The 18252-nt window shown below is 32.4% G+C and overlaps 1 protein-coding gene and 1 non-coding gene across 8 annotated transcripts in view; both read left to right on the forward strand.

Annotated features, from left to right (window-relative positions):
* The window catches only part of SENP6 (SUMO specific peptidase 6), a 106519-nt gene that overhangs the window by 24211 nt on the left and 64056 nt on the right, over positions 1 to 18252 (forward strand). For 4 of the 7 annotated variants that reach the window (XM_072965516.1, XM_072965519.1, XM_072965520.1 and 1 more), the window contains 3 exons: positions 6268 to 6410; positions 7448 to 7543; positions 12355 to 12375. In XM_072965516.1, coding sequence (XP_072821617.1) covers positions 6268 to 6410; positions 7448 to 7543; positions 12355 to 12375 — 260 coding nt within the window. The remainder of the gene's footprint in view (positions 1 to 6267; positions 6411 to 7447; positions 7544 to 12354; positions 12376 to 18252) is intronic. The other 3 variants (XM_072965518.1, XM_072965521.1, XM_072965517.1) reach the window with 2 other exon arrangements.
* LOC116281684 (U6 spliceosomal RNA) lies at positions 17958 to 18061 on the forward strand. The gene has a single exon (XR_004191142.1). It is a non-coding gene; the product is annotated as a U6 spliceosomal RNA (small nuclear RNA).

Here is an 18252-nt window from a genome sequence, read left to right on the forward strand (position 1 = left end):
CTGTTTTGTGTATTTAAAACATTGGAACTTCATTTTTTTCTGTTTTCATTTTTCATTTCAAATATACATGTTAATCAGCATCTTCATTATGTCATTTCACTTTATAAATCTAAGGTCAAAGAATACACAGCCTTCAGTTTTGACCTGAATTTTTTACTTGGTTATACTAAAGGCATGGCAAATTTCAGTCAGTGATTTTAACTTATGCTTTGAGTTGTTCTTACATAATTTTTTTTCCTGCGACGGTTCTTTTCTTGATGATAACTGGAGTACAATTACAAAGAACAAAGTCACTGAACGCAAATTTTCGTCACTTTTGTCTTTCCATTTTGCAGTATAGTTGAATTAAGAAAATCCTAATTTGGTCCAGAATACCAGGTTTCGAACCTATGGTTCACTATCAACAGAAATACGCATAAAATCAGGGAAAGATATGAAGCCCTACTACTATTTTACGTGCCAGAAGAAATTCCAGATATCAGTATTTCAAGTTTTTTCTTTCCGGAGGTTTTTAGACTCTAATGCAATAAATGAGAAATATGTCTTTTTTTGTAAGGTGGAAAAAGGTTTATTATGAAAATGGAGATGGGAAAGGAGATACTGTATGACGCCTTTCCTATAGATGGCTTTTAAAGTAAATCAGTTTTAAGGAGATGTAAAAGTGAAAGTTGAGGATTTAAGAGTTGATTTCCTTAAAACTATCCATGGCTGTTTGCCCTTTAGAAAGTCTTTGTATATCCCAGGGTTTTATATATCATATATATACCTGGATTTTTGATGTCTTGTAGATAATATATAGGTCTGTATGGATCACTGGTTTAAACTAATATGAGACCGTCATTTTTTTCATGTTCTTTAACCTGTATTTAATACATAAAAGAAAAAAGAATAGAGGACAAAGAAGGAAATCATCAAGAAGCCATATTCTAGTGAATTTCCTCAGCTCTGACTTCCAGTTCAGTAACATTTATCTTCAGCTTTGTTTAGTCTGTTATTTAATCTTTCCATTCATTTTTTTTTCTTTTTGAAAAAAATTCAGTGACATCATTTGCAGAACTTCTGTTGGTTCTCTTTCAAATCTTTGTGATTTTCACACAGTGTCTAGTTCTTTCTTTACTGTTTCAGTTACCATTTTGTTTTTAAGAATTTCAGTGCCTTTAACATATGTCTTTAATGTCTTTAATTGTTTAATAGATTGGTAACTTTTGCACATTTAGCAGTCCCAATGAAATACTCATTCCTGCACATATATTGAGCACAGTGTTGCAGATGATAGGAAGCAAAACAGACAGATTTCTTATTCTTGTGGCACATATATTCTAGTAACTGGCTGTTTATTAGTTATTAATGATTAATGTTAAAATATGAGGATTGGCAAACCAAGGCTTACAGGCCAAATCTTGCCCACAACATATGGTCTTTGAACTAGAATAGTTTTTACATTTCGTAAATGGTTAAAAAAAAAATCAAACAAAAAGTATTTCTTGACGTGAAAATTACATGAAATTCAAATTTGTGTTCATAAATGAAGTTTTATTGGCTGTGCTTATTTGTGTAATATCTATGACTGCTTTTGTGTTCTAACAACAGATTGAAAGTATTTGGCCAGAGCTGAGTAGTTTCAGCAGAGCCTGTATAAGCCACAAAGCCTAAAATATTTGCTCTCTGGCCCTTTACAGAGAAAGTTTGCTGATCCCTGTATCATTGTTAATACTATGTAAAATGTATTCTGTACAGATTGATATCCAGTTGAGGGAAGATAGCTTTTTTTGATATATTAAAGTAGTTAAACAGACAGAATATCAGATTTAAGGTCTGCTAATAACTGTCCACTTTAAAGGATGGTTGTAAGAATTATGAGACTGTTACTCACCTAATGCTTGGCATTAATAAGTCTCCCATAAATAGCTGCATTATCATTATTAAATACGGTCTTATTGAACCTTTGCAAGTTTTCCTTCTCAAATAATGATGTGTTTATAGTTGCTTTTCTGATATGATTTAAGGCCGTGTTCTTAGTTGTATAATCGTGATTGTTTTGTGTTAATCTATCCACAGTAGTTCTCCTGATGCTGTACTTGCATTAACTAGAAAACTCTTCTAGACTCCTAAGGACGTGGGTGGAGGGGACGGAAAATTGAAGTTTTGGAGGGACCTTTAGATTGAATATATTATCTTCACTTTTAGTGGTGCTCTAATCTGTGAGGTAGCCATAAATGGTTTGATTTTTACTTATTATACCTTTTCCCCCCCAAATATGATGTAGATTACCAAGAGTAGGAGTAAAATGAAAGAAAATAAAAATTATTAATTACTAAAGAGAAGTAGATGTGTCAGACATCTAAAATAACTTATATGTTGTATTTTAATTTAACAGATATCTCTCAATTTTCTGGCAGCTGAAATTGTGTCCTATAGGTTTATAATTGTGTGAGAAGAGAATCTTTTACAAATTTACATCCTGTGATAGGAGTATGGAGTGATTATCTTTTCTTCTTTCTTTTTTTTTTAAATCCTTGGAGCTACTGAAGTATAAATGGGTAGTAGGGATCCTTTCCTAGGGGAATTTAACAATGCAGTAGATGTTTTTCATGAGATATCTGCAAAGCTAGAAGTACGGGTTGTCTTACTGCTTTTGATAGTAACCTATTGGCAGCAGAATTGGGAAATTGAAGAATTCGCCTTTTACAGATCTTCTTGCTTTTAATGATGGACTTTGGGTTATCTATTGCTATGCCCAAATGCTTTCTCAGAAACAAAATTTGAAAATGTATAAGTACTTATTCAGAAATATGGTTGAATTAGTTATGTGCCTATATACTAGGTGAGATAATTTTGGCTTAACCAATTCGTAAGAGGAAGGATTAGCTTTTTACATTTATATAAAGGATTTCTTTAGTGTAGTTTCTTTGATTTTGAGATGTTCTGTATCTTTTGAGTCTTATTTTGCCTCTTCTCAAGAATTACTATTTATATTTCTACCAATAACATAAAAATTCCTTATGCAGTGTGGTATGTGAAAGCCTAGGCTTTGGAGGCAGGCCAGGCCTTTGTTCAAACCCATTTAACTAGTTTGGACAAGTTACTTTGCTTTTTAATCTCAACAGTCTTTAATAACAGAGGGATAGAGTTTGAATAAAGTTTAAGTGATATATGGTGGAGAGATTTTGTTGAAGGAAGGACTGAAGTGGGAAATTTGAGCATATTAATCTTGTCACTCGGTAGCATCAAATAATTGATATGATGCTTTAGATGCAGTTGCTGAATCGCAATCTGAAGAACTACTGAAATGTATAAAATATGAAAATTAAAAGAGATACTGCATATATTTAGCATAATGCCTATCCATTATAAGCACTCAAATATTAGTTCTAACTATCTGTAGATGGAGGAATGAAATTATATAATCCGTCTTCAATGGAAACTTTTTGCTTCCCATATTCTTAACAGGACATGTATCAAAATCACCTACAGCAATGGCTCTTCAGTGTTAGTGTGTGTCAGAATCACTGGATGGTTTGATAAAACAGATTGCTGGACCTCATTCCCATAGTTTCTGATTTAGGAGCTCTGGAGAGGGGCCTGATAATTTGCATAATAAAGTGTTCCAAAGTGATGCTGATACTGCCGTCCTAGGGACCATACTGAGAATCATTGACTCAGGCCTATTCCCTTTTATTTGCAAAAAAGGCCTAAGTCTCAGTGACAGGATGTTCTAATTTCTCAGACGAATGTAGCTTAGTGACCAGTTGTTTATGATAAAATAATTTATGGACTTTCTAATTGAAGATGTCTGTGTTTCTACTTGAGTGGGAATTAGTGATTACTGAATTATACCTATTAGTCCATCCCAGGGCTAGACAGTCTGTATATATCTTTGTTGATGCATAAAATAACCCCATGATTACAAGGAAAGTTACCTGGCTAGAACAAGACAACAGTCCTTTTTGATTCCTAAATTGTTATCTTTCCACAATAACACTGTGTTTTCTGTGAAAAGAGGTCACCTAATGCAGAAATGATTGTACTTGCCTTCTAATGCAAATGAGTGTGATAACCCTGTTATCTTTATCCCCTATAGTTCTGTTCATGTTATCAGTTGCCTATTTTGATTTTGATCACATTGTCTTATTTCTTTATAAGCCTGCTTATGATTAGTAGATAGGACATATGAAAAATCACAGAGATAATTTGAGACCTAGGATATTTTCTTTCTCTGGAGGATGATTTCTAACAAGTGACTAGGAGGATCAAATCACCTTGATCCAGTGGTTCTTCAAATGTAATCCCCTGATCAGCAGTATCTACATCACCTATGGGCTTGCTAGAAATGCGTATTTTCAGGCCCATCCCAAACCTACTCAATCAGAATAAACTATAAGGATTGGACACAGCAATTTTTTTAAACAAACCATCCAAGTAATTCTGATTTACTCTAAAATTGGAGAAGTGACTTACTTGAACTGGAGGTTGAGATGAACAGAATCTTTATAGTTCTAATTCACCCTTGTTCATAGGCTATAATCCTCATACAAATTTTGAGGTATTTACAAGGCATTGCATATCTGGCGGATTTTGTTTTTGGTTTTTTTGGAGTATAGTTGATTTACAATGTTATATTAGTTTCTGGTGTACAGCATAGTGATTCAGTCATACATACATACTTATATTTATTCTTTTTCATTGTAGGTTATTACAAGATATTGAATATAGTTCCCTATGCTATACTGTAGGATCTTGTTTATTTATTTTATAGATATTAATCCCAAACTCCTAATTTATCTCCTCCCCCTTCCACCATTGGTAACCATAAGTTTGTTTTCTATGTCTATGAGTCTGTTTCTGTTTTGTAGGTAAGTTCATTTGTCTCATTTTTTTAGATTCCACATAAGCGATATCATGTGGTATTTGTCTTTCTGTCTGACTTACTTCACTTAGTATGATAATCTTCAGGTCCATCCATGTTGCTGCAAATGGCATTATTTCATTCCTTTTTATGGCTGAGTAATATTCCTGTGTGTGTGTGTACATATACATACCACATCTTTATCCAGTCATCTCTTGATGCAAATTTAGGTTGTTTCCATGTCTTGGCTATTATAAATAGTGCTGCTGTGAACATCGGGAGTGCATGTGTCTTTTCAAATTGGAGTTTTCTTAAGATATATGCCCAGAAGTGGAATTGCTGGATCATATGGTAACTCTGTTCTTAGTTTTTTAAGGAATCTTCATACTGTTTTTCATAGTGTACCGAATTACATTTCCACCAGTCCATACTTGGTGGATGTTGAACTCTACATTTGTCTCCCCAGCTCTGTCTTCTGGGAGTTCAGCTTAACTTCTCAGCCTCTCAGTTGATTCTTATGGAATCAAGAGGTGTCTCAGGGAAAAATCTCTGAGTTTATTGTCTCTAAACTTAATTCTTAGTTCCTTGGTAGCCCTCAGGTGCTTCGAACAGATTTTTTTTTTTTAATTTGGGTTTTGTCCAGCTTTTCTAGTTTTTGAAAACTAGTAGAGGGAAGATTGAACTGTATTACCTAATCTGCCATCACTGTAAGTGAAGGAATCTGAAGTACATGACTGTCAAAGATTAAGAAGTAAAAATGTTTCATGGAGGAGAAAGCGATAAGCAGTGTGTCAGAAATACATCTTTTGGGAATACATCTTTTGTACAAAGAGTGTAATAAAAGTAGATTTCTTTGGTGAGAACTTCCCAAGCAAGGGGCCATTCTGGTGTCCTACTGTGATCTTCACAAAGTGATTGTCGTTGATATATTTATGCTGTCGTTTCCAAGTATGAAAATATGAAGACATTATCTCAGTTTCTGCATTTATATAAAAACTTTGTTGCTAAAGCCAAAGTCTTCATACAGTGACTACTGCCATGTTTGTCTGTAGTGTCCTACAGACCTGTTAAGTGGGGGAAATGTTTATTTTTTACCCTTGGGAAAGAGCTATCTTAAGATACTCTACCTTTATTTATCCCTTCTGCTTTTCTCTTTTAATTTTCTCAGTTACCTTTGGAGATATTTAAATGAAAGGAAAATAATACACAAATACCTGTGTTCCCTACATATTTGTGTTGTCCTTAGGGAAAAAAATATTCCAGGTGAATTGCTCTTAGAGCCATGCTGCTGCCTTCTCTCTCCCCCATCCCCATTAGCTGGTACATTTTTACTTTTTAAGTAAATAGGTTTTCAAATGGTTGTTGATAATTTGTCAAATGGTTGTTTATTGACTCTTTAATATTTATGCATCTTTTTACAGTTAAATCGTCAATCTGAAGTTGTTGCTACTAATTCTGGTGATCCCTGGAAGACATGTGCAAGACGAAACAAGACTGAAAGTTTAAAACCTTTGAAAGGCAACGCAATTGGACTTAACATGTTGAGCAACAATAAGAAATTGAGGTATAGGCACTTCACCACACATTCCTACAGAACAGATAAAGAGTTTGACACCAAAAATGACTACCTTGTGGCCAACTGGCCCAACCTATACCTTTCCTTTTCACTTTGTCAGTAGAGCCAAGAAGTAGAATGGTCCCAGTGTGTGGATTCTTGGCTTTGAATCTTGGGAATAGGGTTGACTGCAGTGATTTCTTGGTTCTGAATAAAAATATTGCTAGAATAATTTCAATAGACTAGGATTTCGTAAGATGAGCTTGCTTTCACATGGTTAGTAAAATCTTGGTCCTAATAGTAGAAGTAGAAGGTTATGTCTCCTTTAGGGAGTACTTACCAGGAGGGTCTTTTTTTTTTTTTTTTTTTTTTTAAGGTTTCTTATTCCCTTTCTCTTCTAGATATAACTCTTCTTTCCTAGTGGTTGTCATAGTGAACCACTGTTACTGATATAATTGGGCAATTACATGTCTCAGAAATAAGGTTGGAAATCACTATTTCTACTTTATCAATTCATAGACAAGTGAGGTATGTAAAGGCTAAAGTAATTTTCAGGCCAGTGAGGGTCAAAAGTAGAATTTAGGGTTCCTAACTTCCCCCACCACTTACCCCCCCATTAACATTTTTATTTTGGCATATAAGAAAACTTTGTGTAATCATAGTTTAAAAGCTTTTTTTAAATGGATAATCCCTAAATGGAGAATAAGAAGAAAAACTATATCTGAATTAAATTTATAATTAATATAATATAATTTATAATTAATATAATTAATTTATAAAAATGTTCAGTGTAAAATATTCATTTAGGATTCCTGGTTTCTATTTTAGTGTTCTACCCTTTATCTTCTTTCATGAACTGAATTGGAAACATTTCAGAAAGCTGAAAACCAATGAACGATGTAACATGGCCAATAGGTTTATGTATACATTTTTTTTTAAGTGGTGACAGTTTTCTGTATGTTTGCTCAGATTCTAAAGGATTTATTTTGCATATGTGTATGTAATTTTCCCCTGTTCAAATTATTCTTTGTGTCTTGACTCTGCAGTGAAAATACACAAAATGCATCATTATGTTCTGCAACTATAAGACGTTTTCCTCATGCTAATGCACAGATATCAATAGTAAAAACAGCAGCCCAAAGGTAAGGATTCTGATTGCCTTTGTTTAGTAGATACATACCGTTATTTTTAATAGTTTTTTACTGCCTTTTTTTTTTTCTTTTTACTTTGTGGAACTTTATTGTTTCCATTGTCTCTAAAGAGATAGTCATATATATGGAATAATTTCTCCATGTCCTAGAATTTTACTATTTTATATCTGCTTTTGAATAAATCACGGTCTGTAAGTAGAGACATTTTAAATAAAAGCCATTCTGTTTCATTATGTTCCCATTAAATTAAGCTGATTTTATAACATTTGACCAAGAAATCTTCAGCTGATAGTTTAGCTCTGATAAGTAAAACTACAGTTATTACTTACTTTCTTCGTAAGGCTTATAGGATTTCATAGTATCAAAATAAATCATATTATTAGCTTTAAATGTTTGAGAAATTGGTATATTTTCGTAGATTTGAATGTTCTCATTGATTGTGAAGGTACTACTTGAACCTTGAAATAATGAAAATAACAGTTAATGCTTGGTGTTTTTAAATGCTTTTGAGGTTTTTCATAACCAATTTTGGATGATTATGAAACTTCAGTTGAATTCAGTTCTTAGTTTCAAATTGAAGCAATTCTTAGGCTCCAACAATTAGAAAAATAAATTATCTCTATTTCTTGCATTATGAATAGTTGCATAAAATTTTTTTTGTAACTAGTAAAATTTTAAGATTTGGTATATATATGCTAGATGCTGTTCTTCATTTTTTAAAAATGTCAATCTAGACTACCACTCAATCAGAAAATGTATCCTGACTCTTGGAAACCCTTGCTAAATTTGCGATAGTGCAGATTTTTCAGCTTAAGACTCTTAAATCTTTCTCATACTTTAGGATAATAAAAAAACCTTTCCTTTGTTTAAATATGTTATTTTTTATAGTTTTCACATGAGATATTTGAAAACTTCAACTAAAAACACAGAGAAGTTACTGTACCTAACAGAAAATTGGTTTGCCTTACAAATCAAGCTATCTGGTCTATGTGTGGCACCAACATGAGGACAAATAATAAAAGGAGAGTGATTAGGGAAGAGAAGGATAGACTGTTTCTCACACACTGATCACAGTGATAGGATCCATTGCTAAGAAAGACCTGTCTGCTTGCTTTTCTGAAAGTATCTAAGTTGAAATACTAATTTATAATAAAATGATATATTCTACAACCAAAAGTATTATTGCTTTGGAAGTTATGTTAGTTTAGAATTATTTGCACTATGACTTATTCTCTCCATCCCTCCTTTCTTCATTCTTAATGTTAAAAAACTGATTCCAGTTTGGAGATTTGTTTGTGTTTTGTTTTATTCTAGGTTTTGGCACTTCTTATCCCTTGCCATGTGTATTATTACTCATCTGTATAAAACATTAGATTCTGTTAATAGGAAGTGGCATTTACTAGTAAAATATTGTTTCTTTAAAAAAAAAAACCCCACAAAACCTGAATTGATTTATACTTAAAGAAATAATCCTGAGTGAAAACACCTAACAAGAACGGCAAGGGGCAGTAAGGAATACTGAAGAGTCATGTCAGCAGGATATGTTCTACTTCTTATCTGTCTCTTATTTATAGAGTAAATACTTCTTAGTCCTACTGCAGGGTGGGTGTCATTAAAGATTTTGAAGTTTAAAGATCAGTCATTGAGAGTTTTTCCAGTTTTTTTCCTTCAAAACTATTGAGTGGCTTTATGTTACATAGCAGGCATAGGTACGAAGTAGTCAAAGGTGAATATAACCATTTTTGCCTTGAAGCTCAAGTTTGGTTAGAGTAGAAGACAGAAACACAAGTAAACAAAACATTGCCTGGTGAGTGCAGTAGTAGAGATATACAAAGTATGTGTAGTACTGTTTACAGAGAAGAGAGCAGTGGAGAATTCACAAAGGATTTATTAAAGAAGCTTTTGACTGTGTTAGCAAGAAGAGAACATACCATGCTGTAGGAACCACATCTTCAAAGGCATGGAAGAAGCCTTCACCTCAGCTGATGGCTACCAGGCTTTTGGTTTTACTTGGTGTAGTGTTGGCATAGTTTTCAGGCCTCAGATGAAGGTGAACACACTAGCTTTTATAGCTTCTCTTAATTTTTCTTACTTTCTCAACTCTTAATTTGAAGTTAGAGGAAATGTCACAAGTTGGTAATTCACACACATAATACATCCTTCTGGGGGTGAGGGATCAGTAAGTCAGACCTGCATTTTGAATAATTTGTTGTTCTTCAGTAAGATAGGGGAACAAGTACATCACATCTTTTTAATCTAAAAGATATGAACAAAGATTATTGAACAATCAGATCAGCTACTATTTGGAAGAGTATTATGATTCCAGTCTATTTTCTCACTACTATTCCAAGTGTTAATTTAATTCATATTTAAAATGTAGATACAACTAGTGATGGAGGAGGATAGTATTAGTATGGAAGAAATGCAGAAATTTAGAAATCTTTATAGCTATACCATTTCCATTCTGAACTTTAATCAGACTTGGAAGAAGAGCACATTTACTGGTTTATGTTTTATTTACATTTTCACTTTTTTATTTTCTAAGAATAGGTAGAAAGACTTGTAAGGACCATAGGCGAAATGAATGTCTGCAAAAGCTTATGTAATTCATAAATGGGAAAATGGGCTCTTGGAATAAGCAAGATTTAGTTATTAATGAAAAGCACCACTTTGAAAGAATTTTTGAAGTCCAAAATCAGGTCATGGAAACCAGAGTCAGTCAGGCTATCTTTTTTCTTTCCTTTTGTAAAATTTTAAGAGCAGATATAGTTCAACAAGAATGTAAGTAGACATTTTTACAAGTCCTACATTACTAAGAATGTCCTTCCTCCTTGTTTTTTTTTAAAGTTTCTTTCCTTTCCTTTCCTTTTTTTCTTTCCTTTCCTTTCCTTTTTTTCTTTCCTTTCTTTTCTTTTTTCTTTTCTTTTCTTTTTTTCCTTCCTTCCTTCCTTTCCTTTCCTTTCCTTTTCTTTCTTTCTTTCTTTCCTTTCTTTCTTTCCCTCTCTCTCTCTTTCCTTCCTTCCTTCCTCCTCTAGGACAGGGCTTGATAATAAATACATACTGAGAAATACTGGAGAAGTGCCATGACTTATAAATTAGGCATCATATAGTAAATACATTTTTCTCAAGGATAAGAGAAGTGAGCATGGGTATATATTTCTTTGGTATTTTTGTTTTTTTTTCCTTGCTCCCTTGGTTTATTGGAAAGAACCAAACCTGTTTCTTCTACTTTTACCCTTTCTTCTACCTCTTTCCTTTACTCTATATAGGTGAGTTTAAAAAATAAGCCCAAAACAAGAAAGTACTAAACTCTTCTCACTCCTTGGGCACAACAGTGTAGAGTTGGAAATGGCTAGCTTAAGAATTAATGCCTAACTTTTGGTTTTCATTTTACTTTTCCTGGAAATACAACTCCATAAGAAGTAAGTCTGTAAGAATAGACTATAGTCAACTTTTATGTTTACCTTTCTTTAACTTACTTTAATAGGGGTATGATAATTTTCCCTCATTTTTCCAACATAAATCTATTTTACACAGATTATCCCTTTTTTTAAATAGAAGTAAAATTTCAAATATATCCATGTAAGTTTATAATAATTCTTTTCCTTACTATTAAAACTAATTTTAAACAAAATAAGTATTTCTTTTCGGTGTTTTTTCTGTAAAGCCAACTTGCCATATTATTTTTTCTTAATTTGGTAGGATTAAATTGATAATTGTGTGCTTCACATGATAGGAATACGAGAGTTCATATGGGGACTTGGGGATTTTGTAAACTGTTTTGCTTCAGTTCTGAATATTCAGCTTCTTTTATAATAGAGAGGAATAATTCTAGGGTGTGAATCTTATTAAATTGAGAGGTCTTATGATTTTCCTCTTAAGTAATTGTTGTTGATAGCTTTTTAGATTTTCTGTGAACTACGGAGGAGGGTAGACCTTTTATACATTGGACTTTTGGTTAGAGGCCATGATTTTAAGTCCCAGGACTTTTCTTGTGTCCCAAACCATATATTGTATTTGTATTTAATCTAAAGCTTTTGTGCAAAAGTTTCAATCGTAAAAAAAATTTTTTTTCTTACTCAGAAGCAAATACAGTCGGCCCTCTGTACCTGGAGGGTTCACATCTGTGGATTCAACCAACCACAGATAGAAAATATTCAAGGAAAAAAATTCCAGAAAGTTATAAAAGGCAAAACTTGAATTTGCTGGCACTTGAGACAATTTTCATAGTATTTACTTAGTATTAAGTAGTATAAGCAATCTAGAGATGATTTACAGTATATGCTAGGGTATGTATAGGTTATATGCAAATACTACAGCATTTTATATCCAGGGACCTGAGCATCCACTATTTGGTATTCATGTGGGGTCCTAGAACCAGCCTCCTGCAGATACCAAGGGTTGACTATAATCACACCTGATAACAGGATTGGCATCTAAAAATTTTATAACTTTCAGGAAATTGTATTCCTTAAAGACTATTTTCATAACTACTCTAAAGTAACATATTCTCAAATGTTGGATGGTTAAATAAAACTCTTTCAAGAATTTTCTATCTTTGTACGTCCTTTTTTATTCCTTAAATATGTTTAGATATAAATTATTTTCTGTACTGACAAACATTGAAAGCCAATTTACATAGCTGAGAAAATTCAAACCACTAGCCTATAATATATATATAATGTGTTTAAAACAAATTAATCACAGAGTTTTGCCTTATTGACTGCAGTTACTAAAACTACAATGATATATCAAAAATGAGGTCTTGCCTCTTACATTTTTTTTCTTTTTCATGTTTTAAGCAGTCTGGACCAAAAGGAAAGGTAAGCTCAATATTGATGAAATTAGAGCATGGATATAACAGTAAAATATCAGATTATTTATATGCTTTGAAAAATATCCATTGAATTAGAGTTCATCATTAAGCTTATTAATTATTTTAATAAAAGGAAACAGTAGTAGCACAACATGGTATTTGACTTATATGGGTAATATTTCACCATAGTTCTCAATATACATTTCTCTATGAATGATTATTATATACCTATACTGATGTATACCTATTTTCCTTTGAAAAATAGAATATTTCAGCATCTTAGTAGTAAAATTGCTTTCAACTAGATAACTTAAATATTTCTTATTACATTTTAGTGGTAATATTTTTATTTTATACTTTAGTAAGTGAGGAGAAAAATGGAAGTAGAATGAATACCTTAAGCTTGGAGTTAAAAGTAAATATCACATATATCCCCATTCTGGCGCAAAAAATTGTGACAAAATTTTATGATCATTCTTTGTTCCCTTTGTAATAATACTAGCAGACGCATCATCCTTTAGCAGAAATGTTGAATATTGTAAATAACATGGAAACATGTTTTTAAGAACATACACTTCTTTGAATGGTGAAATGGTTGTAGTTGTTCTAAAGCAAATGTCCATAAAAATCGCTTCTCTCCTCAGTGTATGTATGTGGGAATTTTTGTGCACGTGCATATCTTTTTTTCTTGCTTCCATGAGTTTCAAGAATCTTTTATGAACCCTCCCCCCAACAAAACAGGTAAACAGCCCTTGTATTAAACCAGCACTTTTATGTCATTGGTGAAGGTCAAAAGAAGTGTTATTCTATAATCTTGTTTAATTATGTAACTTTGACTCTATAATTTTGTGTAAAGGTATAGACGAGGCAAAGGGACAGCTTGCAATGTTTTATAGAATGCTGTATTTTCCATGAACACAAATTTTCTCAAATGTAAATTTAAAAATGACCCCATTGGCAAAGGTTTAGGCATATTTTATAATTCTGAAATACTTCACAGTTCTTACATGTTTTGAATGAATGGGTTGTGCAGATATTTTACTCTATCTCCTGAGAAGGAGAATTCTTTCTGTTTTTCTCTGAGAAGATCATTATTTCTTTCAGATGTAGATGAGTCATTTTATATCTTTAAAATTTTTAACCCATAAGGACAATATTTGGGGAGGAAGACCTTTTTTTTAATAAGATGCTTTTAATAAAATTGCTAAGGAATATACATTAAATAACTGTACAATCACATGCAAACCAGACTCCTGTATGCTATAGTAGGTAAAATACAGGTACTATTTGTTACACTATCAGAGTAGTGTAAAAGTCTTAGATTATTTTCTTTTTCACAGTAGCCGTGAAGGGTTTATACTGATTTTTTTTCCACTGTCTTGGTTTCTTATACAAATTTTTGTAGTGGAAATTTATTCGTTGATACATTGAGCAAATATTTCAATGACTCTATGTGCCAGGCACTCTTCTAGGAGCAGACAGAAATCCCCACTTTCTTGGAGCTTATTTGAATGATATGGGAAAAGGAGTCAGAAGATGTATAATTAAGTTACCAGTGTTACTAGTAAACATATAGCTAACTCTAAAATAGGGATATGATACTTGGCCAATTTTAAGGGAGACTTATGAAGAACAAATGAGATAATAATTTAAAACTGACACATACACTGTAAAGTTAGAAATTTCTGTAATACTGAAACTCTTCGTCTTTTTTGTTGTTGTTACCAACATTACTACCAGGACCTAGACATGAAACAACAGCCATTTGTAAAATATATTATGATAAATACACCTGAGTGCTTTATTCAGCAACTTAGTTACTGTTAGGTTGAATTGAGCCCATTAATCCTTTGGATTCTTACCTAACATTATTTTATCTTTGTCAGAGATAAACTAAGAACTCTTGTGCCAGTAGATTTTATTTTGTAGACTTTTTTCACATGAGCCTTTTTTTCGTCCCTTCTTAGGAACTAAGCCACATTCTTTTTCCTGATCTTTGAAGAGTAATAGAAGATCCTTTATCTTTATCTCTTAACACATGAAGGACTATGAATCTCTGAACTAAATGCTTTCCTTATTAAGTGGATGGTTTATCTAATAAAACCTAAGTAGTTGTGGAAGGTTAATCTTTTCCGGGGTTTTTTTTTTTCCATTTATACTATATACTGGGCACAATAAGTATATTTTACATTTAAAACTAACCTGGAATAAATAAATAATGATGTTAAGATCTAGAGCTTGCAAACTTAAAAGAATTGCTTTTATTTTTCCTTGTTGTGGGTGACTTTGACAGCTTGAATGACTTGAATTCTTTTCTGACTTTTGGACAGGTAGGTTGTGAATACAGTGTATGTGGCAGCATCAGCAGCCTAGAGTATTTAATCTGCTATTAGAATTTGGCATTCTTAGATAAAGATTGTTGGCCTATTATGAAACTGAAGCATGTAATAATTTTCCAATTTAAAAAATTTTTAAATACTTTTATTATAAAAAGCATGTGCATATCATAGAGAATTTTGAAACAACAAAAAGGTACATATGTGAAAATACAATAAAAATTACGAAATACTAGAAACATTTACTTAAAAGGGGGTGTTTGAAAAGACAAGTATTATAGTGAAAGATTTTATACTTCTTAAAAAGCTCTTAAAATAGAAAATTATGTCGTTAGGATCTTTATACATTTCTTTCCAATATTTTTTTCTTGCATGCTTTTTAATATAAGTAACGTATGTGGAGTCATAATAATAGTACAGCTATATATTCTGAGTTTTCACCTAACAGTATGTCCTAGCATTTTTCTCTTTTATTAAGTTGGCTTCTAAAAATGATTTTGAATGATTGCATAATAGCTGTCCTGCAGATATACATAATTTATTTACCCATTAGCCCTTTTCTGGTTGTTTTTCACCGTTATGTGTGACACATTGATGAACAACTTTGTTTATAAATCTCTAAATGTATTTCAAGGTAAATTTTTGGAAAAGGCTTCTTTGGGTTAGGTTACAAATGCTTTTAATGCTTTGAAAAGTACTGCTAAATTGTTTTGCAGAGAAGTGGTACCAATTTATATTAGTGTTATAAATTGCTGTCTCAGGGATCTGAAAATAAAATTATATTCGAATGATACTATCTTCCTTAGAATTGTGAGAGTCATCTAACACCTTAGAAATAATGAGTTTAGTAAGATGGTAGACTATAAGACTTATAATAATAATTAAGTTTTTATAAATTCACCTCTGATCAATTGAAGTATTTATTGGAAAGACCAGAATTTAATTCACAGTAGCAACTGAAATTAAATATTGAGTAATGAAATTAATGATGTATAAATCCTTTATAAATATCTCTAAAGAACCTGATCTGAGGTAGATACTAGTTTCATGGTTGGTTATTTGATACCAGTGCTTGTTAAAGTAAATTTAATGCAATTTTAGTTAAGAATCCTGGTGACTTTGATGTTATTTTAAGAAATTTGACCAGTTGATTCTAAAGTTCATTTAGAAGAGTAAATATTTAAAAAGAGCAATAGATTTACTCTTTAAAAAGAAGAGTAAGTGAGGGAAGAGAAGAATGATATGTCTTGCCTCATAATAATTTATGCACACTGAAGAAAACAGTGACTGGATATGAAAACACTAGAAAAAGACTAGGAAGTAAGACAGTAAACAGACTAGAGAATCAAGGTATGTTCAGTTTCCAGCTAACCTATCTAATTAATAAATATAAACAAGTTTACAGTGCCTTTCAAGTGCCTGAATTATGGTATTTGCACATAGGCTGTCAAATTAATACTCTGAATTATTTTATGGTGGCTCTGCATGGTGGCTAGTGGTTCAGTTTTGGTAACATTACCATCCTTGTACAGCAGTGTTTATACAATTGTTTGGCCTGATAAATACTCTTCTGATTACTTACTGCCTTTTAGTTACACACATTTATTCCTTACAAATATTTGTCAAGTGTCTGCTATGTTCAAGGCATAAGGACATAGTGATGAACAAAACAGACAAGATTCCTGCACTCCTGTAGTTTACATTTTGATGGGCAAAAACTGATAGTTAACAAGTAAAACACCAAATAATAAGTTCTTTGTAAGAAAGTGTAATTGGATGATGTAATAGAGAGTGACAGTATGGTTTCTTTAGATTGTCTATTCAGAAAGAGTCCTTACTATGAAGCTGACACTTAACCAAGGACTGAATGAAGAGTCAGCCATACCATGATCATAGAGATAACTTTTCCAGATAGGGAAGAGCTGGTACTAAGATATTAATGCAGGAAAGAGTTTAGCATGTTCAAAGAATGGAAAGAAAGACCACTATGACTGGAAGTTGGAAAGCAAAGGGGAAGATGTTACGAGGTGGGTTTGGCAAGGTCAGCTAGGACTCCTAGATCATAAAAGACTTTGTAAGGTGATATGAAAGGTTTAGGTTTTATATTGATGCACTCACTAGAAACTTTCAGGGCATTTTAGGCAGAGAAGTGACATTACCTGATAAATCTTTGAGAGTAAAAGTAATCTTTTGTATATGATTTATAATTTGACGCAATTAAAAACTTAAGTCATTGGCATTCAGTTAAGGCTAAGCATGTTCCACTTACCATATAGAGATATCTACAAAAGAAAATCAGTAATAATCTGTGACTAAGTATTCAAAACTATCTCAGGAATTAGGGAGGTCGAGGTAGAAAGGCAGAAGTAAAAGGAATCTTAAGACCTTTTTTGGGGAGGGAGATTGAGTGAGGTAGGACAGGGAAATAAAAGGATTTTAAAGACCTTATTCCCTTGGGGATACAGTAGAACATCTTGCTTGAGAGAAATAGTTGGAATCTTGATAGCATGTTAATGAACAGAAATATGCAATTAAAATAAGGGTTGAGAGAGGGAAGGTGACTATTGTTAAATTAGCTAGGGGAGAAAAAAGAAATGAATAATAATTGTGCACATCGGTAAGAATAGGGGAAAAGAGAAAACAGTGAAAACTAATTGGATTAAACCCAACTATATGATGTTTGCAAGAATCAAAAAATAACAAGTTGTAAGTGAAGGGGTATTTAGAGTCAAAAGATATGTAAACAAAAGGAAAGCATGAGTAGAATTTTAGCAAAAAGTGAGATAGAATTAAGGATTAGATGCGCTAAATAGGTTAAAGGAGCACATTTTATAGTAGACACAGTCTATAAGAGTGTAACAACTAAACGTATGAAGCTCCCCTAATATATATATTTTTAAAGTTCTTGGTTAGAGTGCAACTGTGGAAGATTTTAATACATCTCTTCAAAAACTAGATTGATTTCAGCTTAAACATGAGTTTGGGATAATGGATTTTAATGGAAAATGAACCCAAACAAATTTATGAAAATTTACATCTTTTGAGATCAGTTAGAGCAATGGAACGATTTATAAAATGAGTTAAAACCAACTTAAAAAGGAAAACAGCACTCAGATCCTGGTTTCTAATACCACTCTACTAAAGGGAACATGGAGAAATGGCTGATCCTCGGGGTGGGTTAGGGAAAACACAAAATGATCATGGAGTATCTTGTAGTACCAGAATCCAAATAAGTATTTAAAAAAACAAAAGGGTACTTGCTTCAACAGCACATATACTAAAATTGGAACAGTACAGAGATTGTCATGGCCCCTGTACAAGTATGACATGCAGGTTGGTGAAATGTTCCATATTTCTGTAAATTTTATGTTGTGTATATTTTACCAGAATTTAAAAAAAGAATGAGGTCACATCAAAGGAACACAGGAGCCAACTGAAAAAGCTCCCAAAGGCCAAAACCGAAACAATTGGATTATAAAGTATAAAATAAATGGGTATTTATCCATGAGTCATGCTGATACATATGATTGAATAAATATTTATGAACT

The sequence above is a fragment of the Vicugna pacos genome, chromosome 8 (assembly GCF_048564905.1).
Source record: "Vicugna pacos chromosome 8, VicPac4, whole genome shotgun sequence".
NCBI lineage: Eukaryota > Metazoa > Chordata > Mammalia > Artiodactyla > Camelidae > Vicugna > Vicugna pacos.